General features: G+C 41.5%; 1 protein-coding gene across 7 annotated transcripts in view; it reads left to right on the plus strand.

The window, feature by feature from the left end:
• The first annotated feature begins 241 nt into the window (after window positions 1-241).
• The window catches only part of DNM3 (dynamin 3), a 172,849-nt gene continuing 151,674 nt past the window's right edge, over window positions 242-21,416 (plus strand). For 6 of the 7 annotated variants that reach the window (XM_069022386.1, XM_069022380.1, XM_069022381.1 and 3 more), the window contains exons 1-2: window positions 257-402; window positions 16,800-16,873. In XM_069022386.1, the coding sequence (XP_068878487.1) occupies window positions 257-402; window positions 16,800-16,873 (220 nt within the window). Of the gene's footprint in view, window positions 403-16,799; window positions 16,874-21,416 lie in introns of all 7 variants that reach the window. The other variant, XM_069022384.1, reaches the window with a different exon arrangement.

The following is a 21,416-nucleotide window of genomic DNA, read 5'->3' on the forward strand; positions in this document are numbered from 1 at the left end:
ATTTGCCACCCAGCCCCCTTTCTGCTCAGAACTATAAATAAATCAAACCCCTCGACTCAGTGTGTGGGCTGGCCTCTGGCACCCCGGGGGGAAGAACGGCTTTTGGGACAACTGTGGGATCTGCACCGGGACCCGCACGGGAGGGGGCGTGGCCTCCCGTGGAGGCCCCGCCCCCAGGCCTGGGGAGGGAGGGACGCATGCGCAGTGCGCCGGCCGTTACCTGTCAGCGGCGGCGGGCGGAGGAGGAGGAGGCGGGATGGAGGGGCTTATCCCGCTCGTTAACCGGCTGCAGGATGCCTTCGCGGCGCTGGGCCAGAATTGCCTGCTCGACCTGCCGCAGATCGCGGTGGTGGGTGGGCAGAGCGCCGGCAAGAGCTCCGTGCTGGAGAACTGCGTCTCCAGGTGAGGGGCGGCGGGCACGGCACCCCCGCGCACCCCCCGCTCCCCACACAGCCCGGGGCGCGCGCTGTTCGCAACGGTCGCGGCGCGCGCCCCCCCTCATAGCGGCGGGTGGAGGGGGGGCGGTGGCGGGTGGGGATGGACGAGGAGGGTTTTTTGGGGGGAGCCCGGGGGGAAAGGGGAACAGCTCGCGGCTCCGAGTCCCCCGTGGGTGCTCGGTCCCCACCGAGGATGCTCGGCGTCCCTCCCCCCGCTGTGCCTTGGGGGTGGCGAGGCGGGCCCTGGCCCGGCAGCGCCCGTGGTGTGATGTACGCGCTGCGGGGAAGCTGCCGCGGCTCCGGTGCGAGCGCGTTCGTGTGCCCGGTTCGTGTCTGCGTGTGCGTGTTGGTGACCGCCGCCTGAGGGGAACAAGGTATTTAAAGCCCCAAACCCTAATTTCGGTGGCGTGCTGGCTCTGGGTGGATTGTTCCTCCCATCCCATCGCATATAAATTCGCACCGTCCCAACGCGCCTGTGGGTATTCGAATCACGGCGTCACTAAGGTTGGAAAAGATCGTCAAGTCCAACGTGCGCATCATTTCTAACAAATTACTGACAGGCAAAGGGGAAGCCTGACGATTCAGGTGGTGCTTTTTGACGGCCAGGCAGTGCCTCTGGGGACGTCCCGAGGTAAACATGAGCTTCACGGACTGTTTGGTGAAGTTCCTGCTGCGTTTGCCGCAAATAGCTGCGGGCTCCCCGAGGGAGGGGTTGCTCCCGCATCGGAGCTGCGATCCTAGTCCGGATTATAGGGTCGAAATACTGTTATGTGTTGGTGATTAGGGGACTTTCATGTGCGGAGATGTTCACTGAAGGTAATATCAAATGCTGTGACACTCCATAACCTGGCCATGTGTCAGACTGTAATAGTTCTCGATATACAATATAAAAATACTGTATTAGTGGTTCTTCATCTCTCCTTCAGAACTGTGTTAAATGTCAGTTCTGCCTCCTCTTTCTCCTTGAAGACTGCAGCTAACTACGGATGTTGACAGTACCGCCTAGTCTCTCGAGTTCGGAAAACATAAATGAGATCCTCAGAAAGCAGGATTTGCCATCAAATTATTACTGTTTTCTTTAAACAAGTCCTTAAAAAGTATTTTGGTAACCTTTTGACTTTTTTGAGCTATGTGTCCGCAAAGCTGCACAAAGCACGTGTGCTGAGGGGAAAAAGCATCTGCATTTTTCTTGTCAATGAGGATATTTTGGTCTCTGGGGTCGGGGCTGAATCAGGTGGGCTGTGGGCTGATGTCGGTCTCTGGATGCAGCTGTGCTGATGGAAGATCATACTGCTCCCAGATGCTTGTTACTGCTCGGTTGCCAGAGGGATCTGCTCCGTCTGATCCGCAGGTGGAGCTGTTCTTTTGAGCTGCCTGGATGTGCCTGACTGGAGCAAAAGGTGCAGATGAGCAGTTTGTGCTGATCTGGCCTGTTTGATCAAGAGGCTGGAACCGGCTGCGTGAGTGAGATGTGGGCACTTCTAGGAAGAATTGTGAAGGAGAGCTAAGGGCAATAACTTTTTTCACTCGTGTAGTTATTCACTGTGCAGCCTGCAGACACCGCAAGAGAATCTCTTCAGAGAAGAGATTACAGACTACTGCGAAACACCGGAATGTCTCTGTCTCATGGGATTTGGAATTTGGATTCTTTCAACCTGGTTTCAGAGTTCCACATCATTGTTTTATGCAGTAACTTCTTGAGATTCAGCATGAACTCACCTGTAGTACCTCCCTACTTGCAACCTTAGAGCCTGTTGCAAAAAATGACATTAATATGTATTGCTTCAAACCTATTCCATGAGACTTGAGCAACAATGTTTTGCTTGTGCCTTTCCTCCAGACTGAGTGAGTACGTGTGGTTAGCAGATGTGCCCTTGCTAAGCTGTGAGAACTTGTTTGTGAGGCCTCAGAACAAGATTAATAAATATCCACAAGATCAGAAGAGGATTTTGCTTGTTAGATCAGCGGACAAATGGCCCGTGTCTCTTTTTAGTAAGCCATAGGATATTCCTGTTTTTATGGGATAATGCAGCTGCTCTCTGCAAACAAGTTTGTTTCATCCACATGTCTTAATATGGCTTGTAGAGGTAGCAAGTCTCCCTGTACAGCCATGCTGCGCTCATTTCTCTTTGTTACTAGTACATTACATGACCTCTGACAACCATAGGGCCAACTTTAACTAATGGTAACACAGCTTTGAAATTAACATCAAAATAAAATAGTCCTTGCATTGCTCTGAAGTTTGAGCATTAATTCTCATGGCTTTTGTTTAGTTTTTTTGGTTTGGATTTTTTTGTGATTGTGGGTTTTTTTTGTTGTGTTGGTTTTGGGGTTTTTTTGACCACATGAATCATTATCATTAGTAGATTTTGAACTCTTAGCCTCCAGAGAAACATTCAAGGTCTCTTCTCTTCAGGAATAGCTGTAATTGGTATGAGGAAGGCATGATGTCCTCCATGTGAAAGGCAGGGTCTTGCTACAAACATTCTACTGGTTGTTAACCTCAGTATTTGTCAGTGGAGCTGTGGTGAGGTTGGTAAGGTGGTTCTTAACTCTAGGATCAGGTTGTTATTCCCTGCTGTCTGTAGCCACTATAGCACTGTGCCTGTTTCAGTCTTCCACAGGGTCTTTGGTTGTGCAAAGATTACTTTTTTTTGCACTTGAACAGTAGAAACTATTTTCTGACTTGCAGGTGGTATCAAGAGTTGGAGCTTCTTTATGGGTCCTAGAAATCATGTTGGGCTATGCACCATCTAGTTTATGCACTGCCATAATTTTTCTGGAGGGTTGTGAGCGATTGGTGCTGGCAACAGTTCTATGGGCTGGCAGATGGCCTGGAAGTAGCCTGTTCTTTCTGAAGCTGCTCAATGATACATATCCATCACTCTCTCCAGGGTAGCACCAAGGCTTGTTTAGGTGCACACGGGATCCTTAATGACTACCAGCAGGCAGGGACTATGTTGGGATTAGTTCACATGTGTTTTGCACTGATGGTGGTGTTGATTGAGGATGGATTCTGCATGTTTGCCTGCTGCATGCAGGAGGGGTGTGACACCCAAAACTGCTTGTCTCTTGTAGGCTGGCTTTGAACTAAGCTGGAATGAGGCAGTGTTAAATCTCCCAATGTGTCCATTATTGTTGCTATTTGGATTAGCATCCCCTGAGGAATTTGGAGAGTTTCCTCTTTGCATACTGCTTCTCTGTCAGTAAAGAGACAGTTTCTTTTGGGAGTCAAGGACTGTGTGTGAAGGTTTTCCTCTCAGGATTCTGGTTATATTTAGATGGAAACAGAGATTCCAGAGAGCACCTGAGGACAGCAGTCATTTCCATTTATGGGTTAGACCTTCATGTGTTTGTAACGGGAGCTCATGGTGTGTGTTTGAGGAAATGAAATTGTCTGAAGAGCAAATATTCTTCCTACCTCCTTCTGCTTCTCTTTGTAACAGGAGTAAATGTGCCCATAAAATGTAGTGCCAGTGTTTGAAGCAAAGGATCTAATGCAATCTTCCAATAGAGGTTGGTTGGAGAGCAGTTCAAAAACACAAAGGGGAGTCAAACAACAAATACCAGCAGATTGCCAGTGGGAGAGGGCATTTGGCCTCTCTCACTCCTGTGCACCAGAGCAGTACAGGGCCATGAGCTCATACATTGTTTGTGCTTTTCAAACTTGCTTTTGATGATAATAGGGTTGCTGAAAAGAAAAATTAATGGTAGGAAGAATCCCTGTAAACTGTATTTGGAGAGAAAGCACTTTCTATTATTTGATATATATCCAAATGGGTTTTTCAGGTAACTGAAGGCACAGATAGCAAGCTAGCTTGTCAGGGCCCCCTTCTTCAGAAATCGGAACCTTGTTTTACTCTTAAAAATAGCAAGTTAATAATTAGGTTTCCAACTTGAAAGCTCTTCACTTCCCTTCCTGCTTAGTGTAATATAAACTGCATGTGGCCAAATAATTGTTTTATAAGAGATGTGAACTCTTGATTGTAAGCCTGTCAGTCATAATCAAACAGGTACTTTCATTTTAGGAGCCTAAGATCTGATTGCATAATTCAGCTTTACAGCTTTTTGATCTGAGATGCTTTTGATAATCTTAGGACCACTGCATGTAGTAGAGCTATTTATTATGTCATATGTACTGATTGTTTCTTTTTGAAATTACTATTCCTTGTGTGCTCAGCTCATTCTTTTCTGCTTGAGATGGCGGTTGTGAAAAGACTGCGTTGAGTCATTAGGAGAAGGGACTTTAACTCTGGCTGCTAGAGCAGAAAATTTCTCTGAAGAGTGTAGACACATATTTAGATTGATGCTTCCTGGGGGAGATGTATTAAGATTGGTGCAGGTATTTTATTCTTTTAGTTACTAGGCATTGACAAAAAAACTTTTTTACAGAAAATGTTCTCTTTTGTGAAACAGGGATGAAAAAGCTAAGCAGTCAAACTGAATACAAACTGAGATACAAACTGACATGTGGTGCTGTGTATTCTTTTTTAATCTTAAGAATCTTCTGGAAATGAGAGTCAGCCACTCCTTTTCCTGACTAATTAAGCCATTGTACAGCTTTGAGTACAGTATTGAGTATATTAGCCTAGTTATCAAAATACTCTGGTGCAACTAAAGCAAGAATTTTCAGGGTATTTCATTAATTAGAAATGGCAGCAAATGAGACAGTGGCTCATTTGGGTTTCTTCCCTGAATAAGTTTTCACATTTACACATTGAAGAACAAACTGGCCGTTTAGATGGGATACAGATGGCCTAGTTTTGTCCTTAAATGTAACTCCATTGTGGACTTAAATTTCTTTTTTAAATTTTTTTATGTCTTGAGCATTGATATATACAAAGTAAAGGAAATGTGTGTTAAAAAACAGACATGCAAACAAATATGCTGATTTTTTTACCACCACTTTACATGTAAAGTAATTTTTTTCCTCTAAAACTACTTTGAGGATTTGTCTCTCTTATTTTAGGCATTTAAATTTTGCTGATTAAGAAAAGCTGTACTCTGTCATGACGCAGGCATAGCATAGGGAGATCTGACCTATATTCTGGCATTTAAGTTCAGTGTATCAAGCAGTTTAGAGATGCTAAATCAATAAGTAACACTTCACACTTTTGTAAAGTGTACCTGTGAGAATACATAGTCTTACTATAAATTCAGCATGCTATGTACTATTAGGATATTGTAGCATTTAGTGAACGCAAGTGTAGTATTTGAAGTCTGAACTCTAGACTTCAGAAAAACTTCAAAACCCTGCAAAAAGCAATGTTCAAAAAAACCCCAGTCTGGTCTCGAGTGCCTTGTGAGAAATCAGTGCTACAGATTCAGTGACAGTTGTTACTGGGAGTTCAATCCATCCAGGTACTTCAGGTAGCTGCACTCCTCTGATAATTTTCAAAGCAGAACAATCATCTCAGGAGAGGTTTGTGAGTTTGGTTTGTGGTTTTTTTTGTTGTTGTTGTTGTTTTTTGTTTTTTGTTTTTTTTTTTACAAACCATAGGTATCTACTTAATTTCATCCAAACTTTCCTGGTTCTTAATACACAGGTGCTTCTGAAAGTTCGGCAGATTGTGACTTTCTAGATTCTTGTATAATATAAATCCTGTTATTCACTGCCTTCAGGAAGGAGCCCACACTTGGGATTTTGTAGTGTTGCAATCAACAAATAACCAGCACCTTTTTTGTCTTGCTGTTTCTTGATGGGCACTGCTGCTGATGTTTCAAGCTTATGTCACTTTCCTGTGTAGGTGAAATAGCAAACAAGGATTTCCAGCTTAGATAAATAGATGTTAGCAATATGGTTGTTTGGACATTCACCAGTAAACACTGGGAGTGATGCTGCCACAGATTGCAGCAAAGACATGGAAGTATGGACACTGCTCTCTGCCACTCTTTACTGTATGACCTCAAACTGCTTTTTAAGCATTACCTGCAGCTGCATCCACACATGCCTTAACTGTATGTAGAATATAGATTTTTTTATTCCTTTATTTTTAACTTGCTTCTATCTGGTGGCATATAATTTTAAAATCAGTGTGGGGTAACTGTGATTGTTGCCAAAAACTTGCTGTTGTGCATTTCTCTTGTTTGAGTTGTGGCTGATTTAGATTTCTGTGTGGAACCAAAACTGAGTCTTGGAATATGCTTTAAACAGCTGAGATGTAGCAGTGTTTCCTCATCCTGAAAAGGGACCCTTGCTGATGTTTAGTTTGTGCCTCTAACAGCTTAGTCATTGAGAGAGATCATGTTTGTGGTTTGCCTTCCCTCAGTTGATCGCTGAGCAAATTGATGATGCTCCTCTGAGTATATGTGAATTTCTCAAACAGTGCCTAGATTGCAAGCATGAGGGGCAGAGACTTTTTTGCTTTTTCTGGTTTGGTTTTCTTATTGTTTTTGGGGGTTTTTAAACATGAGGCCTCCCAGTAAATAGAAGTCTGTGAATTCCCCATGTTTGCTGTGCTCATGTGTAATGGGCTGCTGGGAGGAATCCCTTTAATGCTGTATGTCTGCAGTATAAATATGCTGACGAAATGAGCATTATTTAACTGTGACCTTGCATCTTTTTCTTCATCAAGTTACATCGAGATGAACAAGGCAGCGTTATTGAACTAGAGAGGAGCAAAATCCCATTTAACTGTGTGCTGGGCTTTGATGTACTGCCAAGCACTGTTGTCTGTGATAGCCTCTGGGATGTAAAGGAGATGGTAGCTGGAGATAAGAGAGTTTTTCAAACCAAGTGTCTACTGATAATGTCAGGTTTTATATTTTGCATGTGGAAGTTATGCCTTTAATTCAGCACCTAGCATGGTATTTCTGCATCCTAGCTGCTGTGCAAAATCACCAAGATTCTGTTGTTCAGATGTGCAGGAGATTTACTCTTTGCTGTAATACAGATAGATTTCAGCCCTCATAGATGAGATCATCAAAGCCAGAGTAACCTTAGGCACTTGGTCTGTTGTTTACTCTGTACACTGCAGATGCCTAAAGCTGTGCACATTCAGTGGTGCTCAGCTCTAGAGGATGCTCTGAAGCTGCCTGTGTGTAACTCACCTGCAGAGAACAGACAGGGCTCTGAATGGCAAGGATGAGAACCACTGAGAGACATCTCTGCACTCTGCTGCGTGACAGTGGGGAGATGGGCTCTCTTCCAGGTCTGCTCATCAGCTGAGCTGGAAGGTGATGAAGAAATTTTGGCATAATCCATCAGAGGCAGTGTTGTGCCCTTGTGTGCTCACCTGTTCGTTTGCTCAGGTGCTAAACAAATGTTGACAGATGATCCTCAGTGTCTGTCATGTCTGGGAAGGAGTCTGGACTGAGACCTACAGCCTAATGGCTTTGTTATTGTTCTGGAAAGTAGCAGCACAAAATACTCTTTTGGTCAGACTATTAAGATGAATTTTTCTTGTAGTAATAATTCAGTTTCTGGTGAGCAGAGAGATGGGAGATCATGGCTGATATTAAATTTCACTGTTGAGCTAAACAGACTTTACATTGTCCTGGACAGTATATTATTTTGCACATACCACAGGCTCAAAGAAGGATAAATGGGCAGGTATAAAAGGATAAAATAACTAGAGAAGAGAAGGTGTTTGAGAAACTTGGATCACTTGTTTTGGAAACGATCTCATTTCCCCCTTCCTTCTGTAGTTGTCTTCCTTGTCGATAAATTCATGCTCTTTATACTGCAGTTCCCACTGTGTATACATTCCAGAGGGAGTACAAGAATTGAATCCAGTTACATTCCAGCACTGCAAAATGATCTGAAATGGCTTGTATTATACCGAAAAAGGTAATTGTACAGTTTGACACCTTGTCTACCACAAAAGAAAAATGTAGAGGCAAAATTTTTTGGATTTTACTAGGATGTGTCACAGCTGATTGCATACTGTGCTACTGTTTAAAAAGTCTGTACTGATGGATCCCAGTTCAGGACGGTGGGATTTGGGAGGAAGAGGAGCAGCTTATTTTTTCTGGGTCTTTGGTAACAACACTGGAATTCACAATATCTAAAAGATTTGTCCTGACAGAGTATCAAGAGGTGAATTATTTGCTAAATGCAAGTATTTCTGTAGTAGTTAGCATCATGTAGCTGATATGCCTGGATTGTTGGGACGTGTTGTTTTCTTTCTGATCCTTGCAGTCAGATTTTTTGTTTGTGTCTGATTATGTTATGGAGGAAAACTTTCTACTCAAATCTTTCTAAAGAAACATTGTTAATAGCATTTGGGAGCTGGAAGTGATTGGGAAAAGCCCAAACAGCCAAGGTCTATTAGAGCACTGACAACAATTTAAAGTGAGTGAAGAATTTTTGTTGTTTGTTTCTTGTGTTGAGATACAGAATCTTGCTGCATTAGTATTTGTCCCGAGAATGGATGGGCTTTTACACACCAACATCCTATGCAAATGAGTCCTTTCCTAAAAGCAAACATATCTGATTAGGAAGAATAAGTTGTCCTGCAAAGTCTCCTTTATTCTTTCTGACACTAAAATTATGAGAATTGTTGGGATTTCTTTGTATTTTGTGCTTCCTTTCTCCCCCTTCCACCAGCACTTGGAATTGATGGAGAGCACCGTTGGGCAGGAAATAGCAGAAGCTTTTGTAAAATCTTAAAAGGGAAAGAGGAAAAAGGGCATTTTCACAAATGGAATTAGGATGATGCAGCAAAGTGTTGGCTGGCTGCCAGGGAGGACAGATGCATCATGCATACCGTGCCTTGCCCATGAGCCTGTACATTGGCAGCTCCCTGCTCTGTTCATCCAGTGAGCCCTCAGCCCAGCACAGTCACTGCAAACAGAGCACTGTTCATCTAACACTCCTGGGCTTTTGCCTGGCAGGTTTTCGTGCCTGTGTATGGCAAGTTTGCAGTCCTGTAAGCATTACTGAGATTCTAAAACTTTCTATCATGTAAAAGACATTTTTTTGAATACTAGGAAGTGCATTTTCTTTCCTTGAGTCAGTGAACAGGCTTGCCTTTTTCTGTGTGGAAATGTGATGTGGGGTGCTGTCACTGTTGTCAAAATACAGCATTAAACTTGGTCTAAGAAGGTCTGTGCTGCCTTAGACTTGAGTTCAAATGTCCCTACTTTGGAGAACCTGGTGGTTCCAATTATGTTTAATGGAAGACTTTACCACTGGGACCAGAGTAATTTCTGACACTAATTTTCTCATAGCCCTATAGTGCCTAATGGGGGAGGTGTAATAACTTCTGGCAGCTTGTTGGGCAGAAATGCTGCTGTTACTTACAGAAAGCTTCTTCCAGTCCAAGAGAAATATAATGACAGGGATTTCTAAGCCTGCTCTCTCTCCAGTCTTCTGCATGAAGAGGAAACCTCAAGCTTTCCTTTCTCACCTTAGTGGTGCCTAAGCACTGCCAGTGACTATATTTGTTATAGAGGTGCCCACCTAGTGTAACTGGAATCCCTTGCCAGCTTATTTGAAGGTTTTCAAAGACGTCAAAAATACCTTTTTTGTCACATTTAGAATCAACACTCAGATATTCACATAGTTGGGTCTTTTTGGGTAGACTTTTTTTTTTTACCATTGCCCTCTGGGTTTTTTTATAGTTGGTCTCAATTCCATAAAGGAGTGGGGGAAAAGAGACCCAAAGAGACATTTTAGGCTGCTAGCTGTAGTGCTGTGTAAGATTTGCAACACTTTAATTTTTATTTTTCTTAATTCAGCCTGTGTTCTTACTTGAAAGTGGTAGATAGGATAGCTGGGGTGTCCCTGCTTTGCTGTTGAGGTCCAGTAGTTCAGCAGCGGTGGTGAAGGACATTGATGGGTTGGAAAACAGCTTCTCAAAAACACCACGTTTATGTACCCTGCTTGAGAGGAAGAGAGAGTTGACAGCCCTGAGGTGTCTGGATACTCTGTTTCTTGCCCCTAAAGACCTGGACACATTGCATGGGCTGCAATGTGTAGTTACTGCTCCTGAGTATTAGACTGTGCTTGATTGGGGAAATTAATTAAAATCATTCATCAGTTGAAGGAAGATTTACCTTGAAAGAATGGTTGCTGCAAACTGACACCAAACATGAACTAAGCACCAGCCATCTATGCTGGGTGGTTTCCAAAAAAACACTGGAAAGATTGGTACAGAGCCTTAGGAGCTGATATATCTGAGATCACTAAAAATCCACAGCCTCTGAAGTGCATTTAGCATGCCTTGTAGGCCTAATTAAGATAAGTATCATTGGTCTTCAATAAAGCAGATTAATTGTCTTGTATATCTTCCTGTAAGGCCCATTATATTAGGCCAAGGTTTTACAGGTGTTGAACAAAGCTGTGGAAGACTCTTGATTTGACAGACATTGTGCCAAAACAAAAACCGTTTATTCTTCTGTAACTAATGAAAGGAGGTGAGGGATCAAGTGGTGGCTGGCAATAAGAACTGGTCTCTGTACTTGGAGCTGATGAGGAACAACATAGATGGCCAAATATCAGTGTCATGTAGAAACACTACTGTGTTATGAAATTAAAAAAGGCACATGGTTGAGAACATCAAAGCACAACTGAGGTAGTGCCTCAAGGCTTTTGAGACTTGTTGAAAACATGTCCTAGGGTTATCTTTGTACTGTCACTTGAAGGGTAGAGAATATGTGCTTCCAAAGCCACTAAGAATAAATACAGTGGTGTCTTGTGTCAGTGATGACAAATCTCATGGACTTAATTCCTGAGAAGGCCTCTGCATAAAAGCAAAGTACATTTCCCATCTCTTGGACATACCTGGCTTTGTAATAAATTAAAAGTGAGTGAAGAATCTGCTGCTGGGTCCTCTGAGGCATTGGTGAGCACAGGAGCAGGTGGAATAGAATGAACACATCTGCAAAATAGGTCTGCAGATGTATATTTTTAGCATGAAGAGTTCTCCAGTTATAAATTAGCTGGGTTTGGTATATGGGTTTTTAAAACCTGATGAAAGAAATTAGAAATGTTTCATGCCTCCCTTCCTCAGGCTTACACTGCACCGTGCTTTTTTCTGTTTCTTGAGTTTTTTTAGCACTTGGCTTTGAGGCTAATTATGAGAAATGGAAGAAAAATGAAAGCTTGTTGAGTACTTGCGTGTGTTTTCCACAGAACTTGGATATACTGTATGGACATGTGTCAGTGTTCCTGTGAAACTGTGTGGTCTTTTGCACAGATATGGCCATTCAACTGCTAATATGGGCCACAAGTGCTCCTGGTATGCCAGGCTGGAGTTGTATAAAACAATAAAGACTGTTGGAAAAAGGCCCGGGAAAACTTTTGACTTTGGGCGTAATTGCTTTCTATTGCAATTAAAGCTATGTGCATTCCTTGGCAAAACTTGGGAATAAAAGCCTGTGGGGAGTGCTACCAATGCACTGTTGTTTATATTAGCTGCTGATGGATCATGGCCTTTCTGCATTTGAGGGAAGCTTAGGGTCTTGGGATGGATTTTGTGTTAGTGGGAGAACTTTCATGACATTGCTAATGTTGTTTGGCAGAATGAAATAGATGGGTAATTTCTGTTTTTCTGTAAGAGAACTCTGGCTCTTGCCCTGAGCCTGGCATGTTTCTACCCTTTCTGAAAAATGTGGAGGCTTTTTCTTTGGAGGCAATTCTGATTTTTTTGAACGATTCATCACTATCGATTTGAATTGTTCATAGCTCTTTAATTAATGCAATTACTGTGTAATCATTGGCATTTTCATTGGTTATTTGATTTCCTGGATTCCCCCTGTTTTGTATGAATTAATTATATTGCCATTAATGTAAATTAGTTGCCATTTATCCTGTGTGATACTCACCATGTAACTGATCAAAGCACAAAACATTTCTCAGTCCTATACTGGCAAAGAAAAGCAAATTTAAGTCACTCTTTTGAAACTACAAATAAGTTTTAAGTGGTGATGCATCATCACACAAACTGGGGATTCTTCTGTTTTGTCTTTTTTTTTTTTTTTTTTTTCCGTAATAAATGCTGTTAGTGTGCTAGAGATCTCCTAAATGGAAACTCTTATACTCTACCTGGAAACCCCCCCGGAACACATTATGTTTATGTTTTATTTGTTTGATGTAGTTTTTTTTCTTTGTAAGCTGCAGTCCTTCATTATAATGAGACCACCTCACTGCAGGAGCCCCTGCCTAGTTTGCTTTTCAGCATTTCACTACAGTTTCTGCCCTTCCTGAAATTTCCATCCCTTCCATGAGACTGTTCAATTAATGAGTTGTCTAATTACTTTTTCACCTTAAAGCCCAAACTGGCTTATTATTATAAACTGCTGAAGTGTTGGTATGGCCCTTGAAAACTTGTTTCACCATCCCATGGCATCAGTTTGAGACCTGGGTTTTAGCAAGTCAAATTCAAACTATTATCTGTTCCTTTATGCATTAAACAAGCACTAGGCACCAAACTTAGTAGCTACACTTGTCCAGATCTCTGATACTGGAAATGAGCAGTACTAGAGAGTGAAGACAACACAGCTTGTGTTGTGCTATAAGACATGAGTAATTTTATAGGATAAAAATTTTTTGGCCCTGAAAATATTTTGCTCTTGAAAGTATTTAATGATATTCTTACAGCTGAGTGCATTCTAAGATTGATGAGTTCCTGAAGGGATGTCTTGGCAGACCTGCCTGTTTGCCTCTTATTTGCATTTGATATATTCAGCACTGGCCAGGCCTTGCTGATGGACTGTCCTGTCACTGCGGCATTGCTGCTGAGCCGGTACAGCTGCTGTCAGCACAGTGCTTTGTGCTGAAAACGCTCTGAGAGTAAAGATGTAAAAGTAGTTGGAATCCTAATGCAGGATGAATGTCTCTTAAAGGAGCAGGGCTTTCATTCCCAGCTTTATTCTTGCAGAATGTGTTTCTTCGTTCCTGCACCTCATCATTGTTAAGTGGTCCTGCAAGTTGTGCACGCAGGTGATCCCAGGTTCACTCCCCCCACCACAAAAACAGCCTTTTCTCCCCCTTGTTGGTGTCTTTGAGCACACTTTCTCAGGCATGAATATTTTCCTAGATGGATTTCTAGCTGTTTCAACTCTGATGCGATTTTTTTCTCCCAACTCTCACCAAACAAATGTGTACATGCTAACCAAAAGGTGTGGATAGCAGCTCTCTCAAGTCTGTCCTTAGAAGAATGTTAGGGTGTGCCATCAGGATACGGAGGGGCACTGTCCTTTTGGTCAGAAGGAACCTTTCAGACTTGCCTCTGTTCATTCCTGTTGTATTTCTTGCTGCTGCTACTTGTATAAGCTGTGGGGCCATTTCTAATACAGAGGGGTTTTGTTCAGTACCACTAACAAACTCTTTAGAGAATGTTTTCTGTTCCAAGGGGAGGGGAAGAAGACTTGCATCCTGTCCTGTGGATATCAGAGTCTGTTACTGTCAAATTATAGTGTGCTACTATGTTGCTTCCTAAAGCAGTGCAAGCTATGTTTCAGATTTGACTTACATTTCTGTGTGTGGTTAAAAATTTGCTTTTTTATCTGAAAGTAGAGTTCATGGATTTATGTGTAACATCTGATTTGAGCTGTACAGAGAATGCACACAGGTGTTGCCTTGTGGCTGAAGCTGAAATTTCAAATGTTAAAAAAAAAAAATCCCCTATCCTCGTGGGCAGATTGACGTCAGTGTCTCTTTCATAGAGGTAAAGCGCCCATTCAGTGGTTAAGTGGTGGGGGGGAATTTTCTCCTGAACTCTTGCTGTGAACCCCATTACCTTCATTTTTCGATGTTTTCCCTCTTCCAACTATGCATTTGTAGCAGAAGTTTTATGTCCTGCTGCTGCACTGTTTAGTTGGTTATGTGATCAACACAGCTCTCCCTCTCACCAAGCAGGAACCTCTCTCTGCTGATGTTTGCTTGAACAGAAAATAGTTCAGCTCATTAGACAGGGTTAAAGAATGCCATTGCTTTTGGGCATGTTAAGAGGACGTGCTGAAGGAAAGTTGTTGTCTTACCTTTCTTTGTAATTTTGCTGTTGAGGAAAGGTCAGCGTTGTATACACTGGGAGCTGCATTAATGCAGTGTTCTTTATTGCTGAATGTGCTTAGTCTGAAGCAGAAAATCAATAAATCTTTTCAGCCTTTGACTCCCTGAAGGATTTTCCTGTCTCCTGTGGTGCTGTAGAGGACACTGGTTTGGGTGAACACTTTGTCCTGAGTGGCAAGTTATTTTAGCTTCTTAATTTAAAAAAAAAAAAAAAAAAAAAAAAAGTATTTTTAAAAAAACAGATATTAAATGCTTGAAAAACAGTGTATGAAACTGTAATCTTAATAGGCATTTGCTACATCGTGGGCTACTGTTGTTTCAGTGCATACAGAAGAATGACCATGTTCCCATTACTGTTTTCTCTGTTTCCCCATCAGAAAATATCAGTGGATGTTCATTGAGGGGCAGCTCTCTCTCCATTAGTAGATACTGAAATTATGATAGACCTATCTGAAGGCCTTTGGCATCTCTTTAACCTAATTCCTGTTTCCTGTTGCTGTCTCAAGTGTTATAAAGCATCATAGTGGATTAAATCAGTACACCTGATGTTTTTGCAGTACCTTTGTTTTAGAGATTACTTGAATTCCTAATTAATTGTACTTCCGCCTGCAGATCTGTGTTTGAGTGGGGAAGTTAATGAGCTAGCTTGTGTTTGAACAGCCTCCCCTTTCATGGTGTGCTTTGGTTTGCAGAGTAATCACACTGTAAGCACGCATTAACAGGTACTGAGAAAGGGAAACAATTCAGCTAGAAATTAACACTGTTTCATTCAAAATGCTGGGGAGTTCTCAAGTGGTGCAGGACACAACTGACAGCTAGTCTTGTTCCTCCGAGCCTTAGAACTGCTTGCTTTTTTTTTTTTTTTTTTTTTTTTAATGTCTAAATGTTAGGTTGGGAAGGAAACCTCCAGTGCTCTTATCATAGGTAGAGTTACTGTGTTTCTCTTCTGCCAAAGTCTTGTTACCTTGTTGGTGCTTGTGGAAAGAGGTTCGCTGTAGCGTTCCTGAGCCTGTCTTGGCCTGGGACTGCTCAGACCTAGTATTATCTGATTTGCACAAATAATATCCTGAATATTAGTGTGGTTTATTTTTCATAGATGTACGCTCAAGGCCTGCTTTAAACTACGCAGGTTTGTGTGCTGCCTTTAAAGGAGCTGCGAAAGTCAGGCTTCCATTAAGTAGTGCAAGGTCAGTATGAAAATACTCAGTGGTTATAGGCAAGAGGTGATTTCTTAAGTGGCTTGAGCAGACCTATCTTAGCAGTTCTGTCTAAAGGGCTGACAGGACTATACTTTGTTCCTTTGACTCTTGTCCTTCTCCCCATCCCTCCCAAAGACACTGCACATTCCTGCCTCACCTTTGTACAGGCACTTAGGTGAATAACAACAGTCACCCAGATCATCTCCGCCATTTGACTGAAAACTCCTGCCCTAATCCTTTGCTGCATTGCTTTTCACCTGAGCCAGAGAGGTGAGTTAGCAGTGCTGCTAAGGCAGTTGAGTGAGTAACTCAACATCCCTTGTAAGGCAGGAAAAATGAGGGGATTTTGATGAGCTTACACTGATGGTGCAACTCTGTTTACCCCTGAATTTTATTCCTCTGGAGACACTTATTTGAAGCAAATACTCTCCAAAGCCTCTCACTGAACCTCATCTCATAGTTTTTAAATGTTTTATGGGTATGGCAACTGGGGAAGACCCTGAGAAAAATGTCTGTTATTTTGTTTTAGATTTCTTTCTTTTCAGTTGCATAAGGAGACTCCCTTTTTTTAGAGACACGGAACGGATCATGGGGATGCATGATGATATGATAGAGCTGGTGTCTTTGTTTCCTTGCTTGTTTTCTGGTCCAGGGATATTCTCTCCCTCTGTCCTGCAGGACTTCTGGTGCTCAGCTTTCACTCAAAAACTTCTGGGTAGATGTGTTACTGGAAAAGTTATTTGGGGATTTGAGCTGGCAGAAGTGTGTGAGAGAGTAGGTGCAGTGTGCTGACAGTTTAGTTTGTCCAGAGCTTTGGTGTGGTGTGTGTGTAGTGTATTCTTATGTCCAGATCCTCTTCAAATCAAGTGTGCAGTGATGACAGAATCATTTTAGAGGGCCTGGTAAATTTGTGCATGGCTTCAGGTACTCCTGCTATGCAAAGTTAGATGTTATATGTGATGGTCTTGAAGAGGCTTGGTAATGCCCTGAGACAGTAATTTAGTTTTAATACACATTTATCTAATATGTAATGACCTACTACTATCTTGAACCAAAATTAACAGCCCTACTTTATAGGAGTATTTGATATAAATCTGTCCACACCAACTTTCCGTTTTCATACATAGGAGGTTCCAAATTAATCCAATATCTTACGTAACTGCACATTACTTTCTGGCTAGTAACTATTTTTTTTAATGTTTCTAGGGATTTTCTTCCACGAGGTTCTGGAATTGTGACAAGACGACCATTGGTCCTGCAACTCATCACTGCCAAAACAGGTAATCTCCTCCTCTTTTTGGGTCAGTGCCTGGACAAAGTGCTGATGCACTTCAGCAGGAGAAAAAACTTTTCTAACACATCAGCAACGTGAAGAAAGATGCCACTAGACTGTCTGCAACAAAGGCCTGCTGCTTCAAAACTGTATGCTCAGGACCACTCATCTCATTGTCCTGTCTGGGGAAATGGTAACATCTAAATCCTGGAGCACGTGGTGAATTGAATCCAAGATCAGACTTGAAGCAGTGGAGAAACATCATTACATGCAATATGCTTTGGAAATTGGCTTTGATGTACTCATTTCTTAATGAGCTTTGCAGTTGTATTAGTTAATACATCAAAATTGCTGCACTTTCACCTTTAACTATTGCTCCGATGCGCACAGATTTGATTCCACACAGCCTGTTTTCATAACTTGTCTTCTTTGGTTGGGCTCATTGCACTAAGTAGAGCAGAAGGTGGATTGGGGGAAAACAAGGCTTCTATGTATTTGGTCAAAAATATAAATATTTTTGGGTGTACCACTAAGCTGTGGGATATATTGAGATGTTTTATCAGAATTCACCGCTCTCTACTCTTCCATGAGGCACTTGAACTGCTGTGGTGTAGCTCAGTTCCCTGGCATACATAAAAGCAGCTATGGTTCACCATCATTCCAATTTTTATTGCTGTTACTTCCAAACTACTTCTAAACCAATGTAAGCAACAAAAATCACTGGTTTGCTATTTACTTCTGCTTAAAATAGTAAAAATGAAATGAAATAACACCCAAACCAGCACTGAAAACCAAAAAGTAGTCTTCGAATTATGGACTATGATGAAACTGGGGAAGAAACAAAATTACAGCTGCCTGTGAAACTGTAGTCTGTCCCCGTGTGTGACATGTAATTAAGTTTTTATGTATATTTTTTTCCTGAAGGTCTTTGCATTGTTCAACAGGAAGGTAGACTGCAGTCTGCCTGGGCTTCAGGGTTTTTTCTGAATTATTGCTTTTAAAACACAGTCATACTTTCAGTGTCTCTATGAAATTTTCCATGGTGTTTGTGCTGTGGAAGAGAAAGGAAAAACAATAGAGTTCAGTATTTCTGCGTGCTCAGCTTAGAAACTTTAGTGTATAAGTGTGTAATACACTTACAGTGCTTTATATCTATTAAATACTAACGTTTGTTTTAGTTGGAGAAATGAACACTTGCCATTTCTGCATATCTGGCTTTTGGCCTCTGACAGATGATGCAGAAATGCATGAATAAGGCCTAGCTGTGGAGAGACTTCATCCAACTTTTCTGGCACCATGCAAGAGCAGAAGAAAGAATAGCATTGAGCTTTGGGCTGGCAATCCTAACAAAATGACTGAACTGAGAGGATGTGTCAGTAAGTGAGCACTTACACTCTGACCTCAAGTGGTTAAATACTTATTCATGGACACCCATCCTAAACTTACCCTGACTGGTCTGTGTTGATCTCTTTTGTAAAATCATCATTATCCCTTGGTTAAAGGGGACTGAAAGTGCTTCCCTTTATCTGGTATTTTTCCTCATTAGTATGTTCCCAAAGTATTATTGGCTTTAGGTAGGTCTCTAGGTTTCATATAGGTGCCTTCTCTGCTGAAAGCTCGTTCTTCATTATAACTTAAATAACACAACAAAAACCTTAAAAATTCCAGAGAACTGAGCTTCAGCCTAATTGTGTGTTTCCTGGATGTCAAGGCGTATTTCTCCCTTTGGGAAATGCTGTGTATTTCTTGTTTGGAATTAAATGCCAAGGTCTTTAAAATGCATGCTTTAATTTAATTTTGTTACTTTCTTTAAACTTTGTTCCACTGTTGTTGTTTTTGGTGGTGAAATTCCAAGTAACTTTATCTTTTAAGTCACCTTTATCTTTGTGAACTAATTTTAAGAAAAGAAAATAAAGAAAACTCCTTAGAGAAGCACAGTGTTCTTTTACAGGAAGCAGATGCTGGACTGATTTCTGTGAAGCCCATAATTACCTAAAATGGTACAGAATAATTAGAGGGCTGTATCAGGTTCTTGTTGCTGTAGTAAACAAAACTAATTTTTAATCCTAGGATTTTGCTTGACTCTTAAAAGTAACTATTCTTAATCTTGGAGTATTCCTTGGGAAAGGAATATTTCCTTTCTATACGGGCATGTACAGATGACTACAAGATACTTCAGCAACATTTTGGAACTGGCTGAGAACAGGTGGTTAAAGCTTCATTTAACTTTGAGTCATTGCAATAAGGGATGAAAATGAGCAGAGGAGACATTTGTGCACATCAAACTGAACAAAAAGAGAAAGCTTTGACCATCCATTATTAGGGTCAGACATGGCATGGAAGGGGGTGCAGCAGGAACTGGTTGTGAGGAGTTATCGGGGACCCTCCAACATCTGAGAGATCTGACATGTCTGGGTAAAGAGCTGTTACCCCTGCAAGGGGTAACATTAAACAATTGAATCGTAAGAAATGTATCTCATGAGAGATGTGGCGTATTCGTATTTTTAGAATTTTGTTTGCCTATTTTAAAAGTTCTGTGTAGTTTGTACAAAGCTATTTTGCAGTGACCTGTTGACCTCCTTTAGTCACTGACATGTTTTGGTGGTACTAGTACAATTCCTAAATGGTTTTATGGCATTTGCACTCCACATCCAATGCAGATACTGTACTCTGCTGAAATATTGAAGGCAAATACAAAGTTTTAAATTAAATATTGCAATTGTCAGGTCAGTCTTTAATAGTTTTGAGTATTTTTCTCTGAGTTTGATAATGTGAGAAATACCGAGTAGCATAGAATAAGTCAAAATATGGATGTTAAAAAGAATTTTGAGTCCTCTGAAGGACAGTGGGTTGTTCTCTGTTGTTCCCAGTCTCTGAAGGAGGTCAGAGTAGGGAATATTTAGTCCCACCTGGGAAGGTGCAGTTTAGTGAGTTTTAGAAGGCGCAGGTGTGGGCAGGGTGCTGTCAGCTGGGAACCTGTCTGATGGCCACCTTCAGGTTTAACAAGGTGGGCAAGAGAGCTGGGATAGATTAGCCTATTCAGAGGATGGGCATGGGAGGAATTCCACCTGCTCTTTTCCTGGGTGAGACATGGGATATGAGGGCAGTTTATTTTGTGAGACTTTGATGTCTATATTCAGGCAGAAGAATATGCTGGTTCTTTAAGTATTTGACTGCTGCTGTGTAAGATCCAGGGAGCTCCAGGATGCTTTCTCACCAGGCAGCATTTGTTTAAAATGCTGCAGTGTTGTGGTATTTCAGCAGTTCCCAGTGTGTGTGTAGAGTGCTTGTCTCTCTGTTTCTTATTCATGATTGCTTTCCAGGAGCAGGAATGCATTATGTATTTTAGAAGGATTTTTCTCTATGTGTCTTTAGGATGCAAGTGTTGGTGCACAGCTGACCTGGGATGAGCGTTTTGAGTGAGCTTGTGAGGTGGTGGGTTTTTCTTCCTTTGCACTGGTATTCCTTAATTTTTACATTAAAACTTACTTCTTCAACATTCGAAGTTTTGGTTTCACAACTTTGAGCATGGTTCTTAGTTTAGTGGTTTTTTGATCTAATACAGCAGTAAGATTAAATAGTTTTTGTTGCAGTTAATAGATATTTTAAGTGGTGCTGCTGAGTAAGCTTTGGGAAGGTAACGACTTGAAATTTCTGAGATCTTGAGAGATGGATTGGTGTTTTTGTTGGTTTTTTGTTTGTTGTTGTTCATTTTGTTGTGGGTTTTGTGTGTGGTTTATTTTTTTCCTTCTGCTGCCACACATTCTGTATAACCTTAGGCAATCTGTTATTGCTGTGCCTTCTTCTGCCTGTGCAGGTGAGATAATGACTAGATTCTTTGAGATTAGGCAGTACTTTTTTTTGAACAGCAGTGGCAACAAAAATGTGTGAAGCCTTTTTAGTAGATCTTTGTTAAAAATACATTGCCTGCTGTATAAATCCTATTATTTGTTATTATTGTGTTAAATATCCTTGCTCTACGAGAGTTATTTTTCTCTTTGATTTTTTTGGAAGAATTTCAGATTTTCTTCTTGCTTCAACAGATTAACAGATTTTGAAAATCATTATTGAGGTGGACATTTTTTAGATGAATGAGTCATGTGTACAATACCTGCACTTGTTTGAGTTCTGTTAATTAGAATACGAAGTGGAAAGTAAATCATAAGGTTCAAAAGACATTCTGTTTTTTTCTGAAGTCTTGCAGATGCTCTTTTCTATTGAAATGGTTGAGCTTCAATCCAAATTTCGTGTATTGCAAGACTATTCCTCAAGCATAGCCATCTTCTGTTGCCATCTGGTGGCAAAAACAATCCTCTAACAGAAAATGAAATATAAATTTAGACTGGTTATTTCAGGTAACAGAAGTGATCTTAGAGACTTCATCGGCTGGGAGGCATTTGGAGGTCTTCAGGGACAAGATCTAGAAAAATGCCACAGTGCCAATAGCAGGGAAGAGAATGGGCACTTTGCAGAGAGGAAAGGCAGACAGTGACTGCCAATTCCTGGATCCCACTCTCATTCAGGTGATGAACAGGGATGCTGGAGAGATT

This window comes from Aphelocoma coerulescens, chromosome 8, assembly GCF_041296385.1.
Source record: "Aphelocoma coerulescens isolate FSJ_1873_10779 chromosome 8, UR_Acoe_1.0, whole genome shotgun sequence".
NCBI classification, from domain to species: Eukaryota; Metazoa; Chordata; class Aves; order Passeriformes; family Corvidae; genus Aphelocoma; species Aphelocoma coerulescens.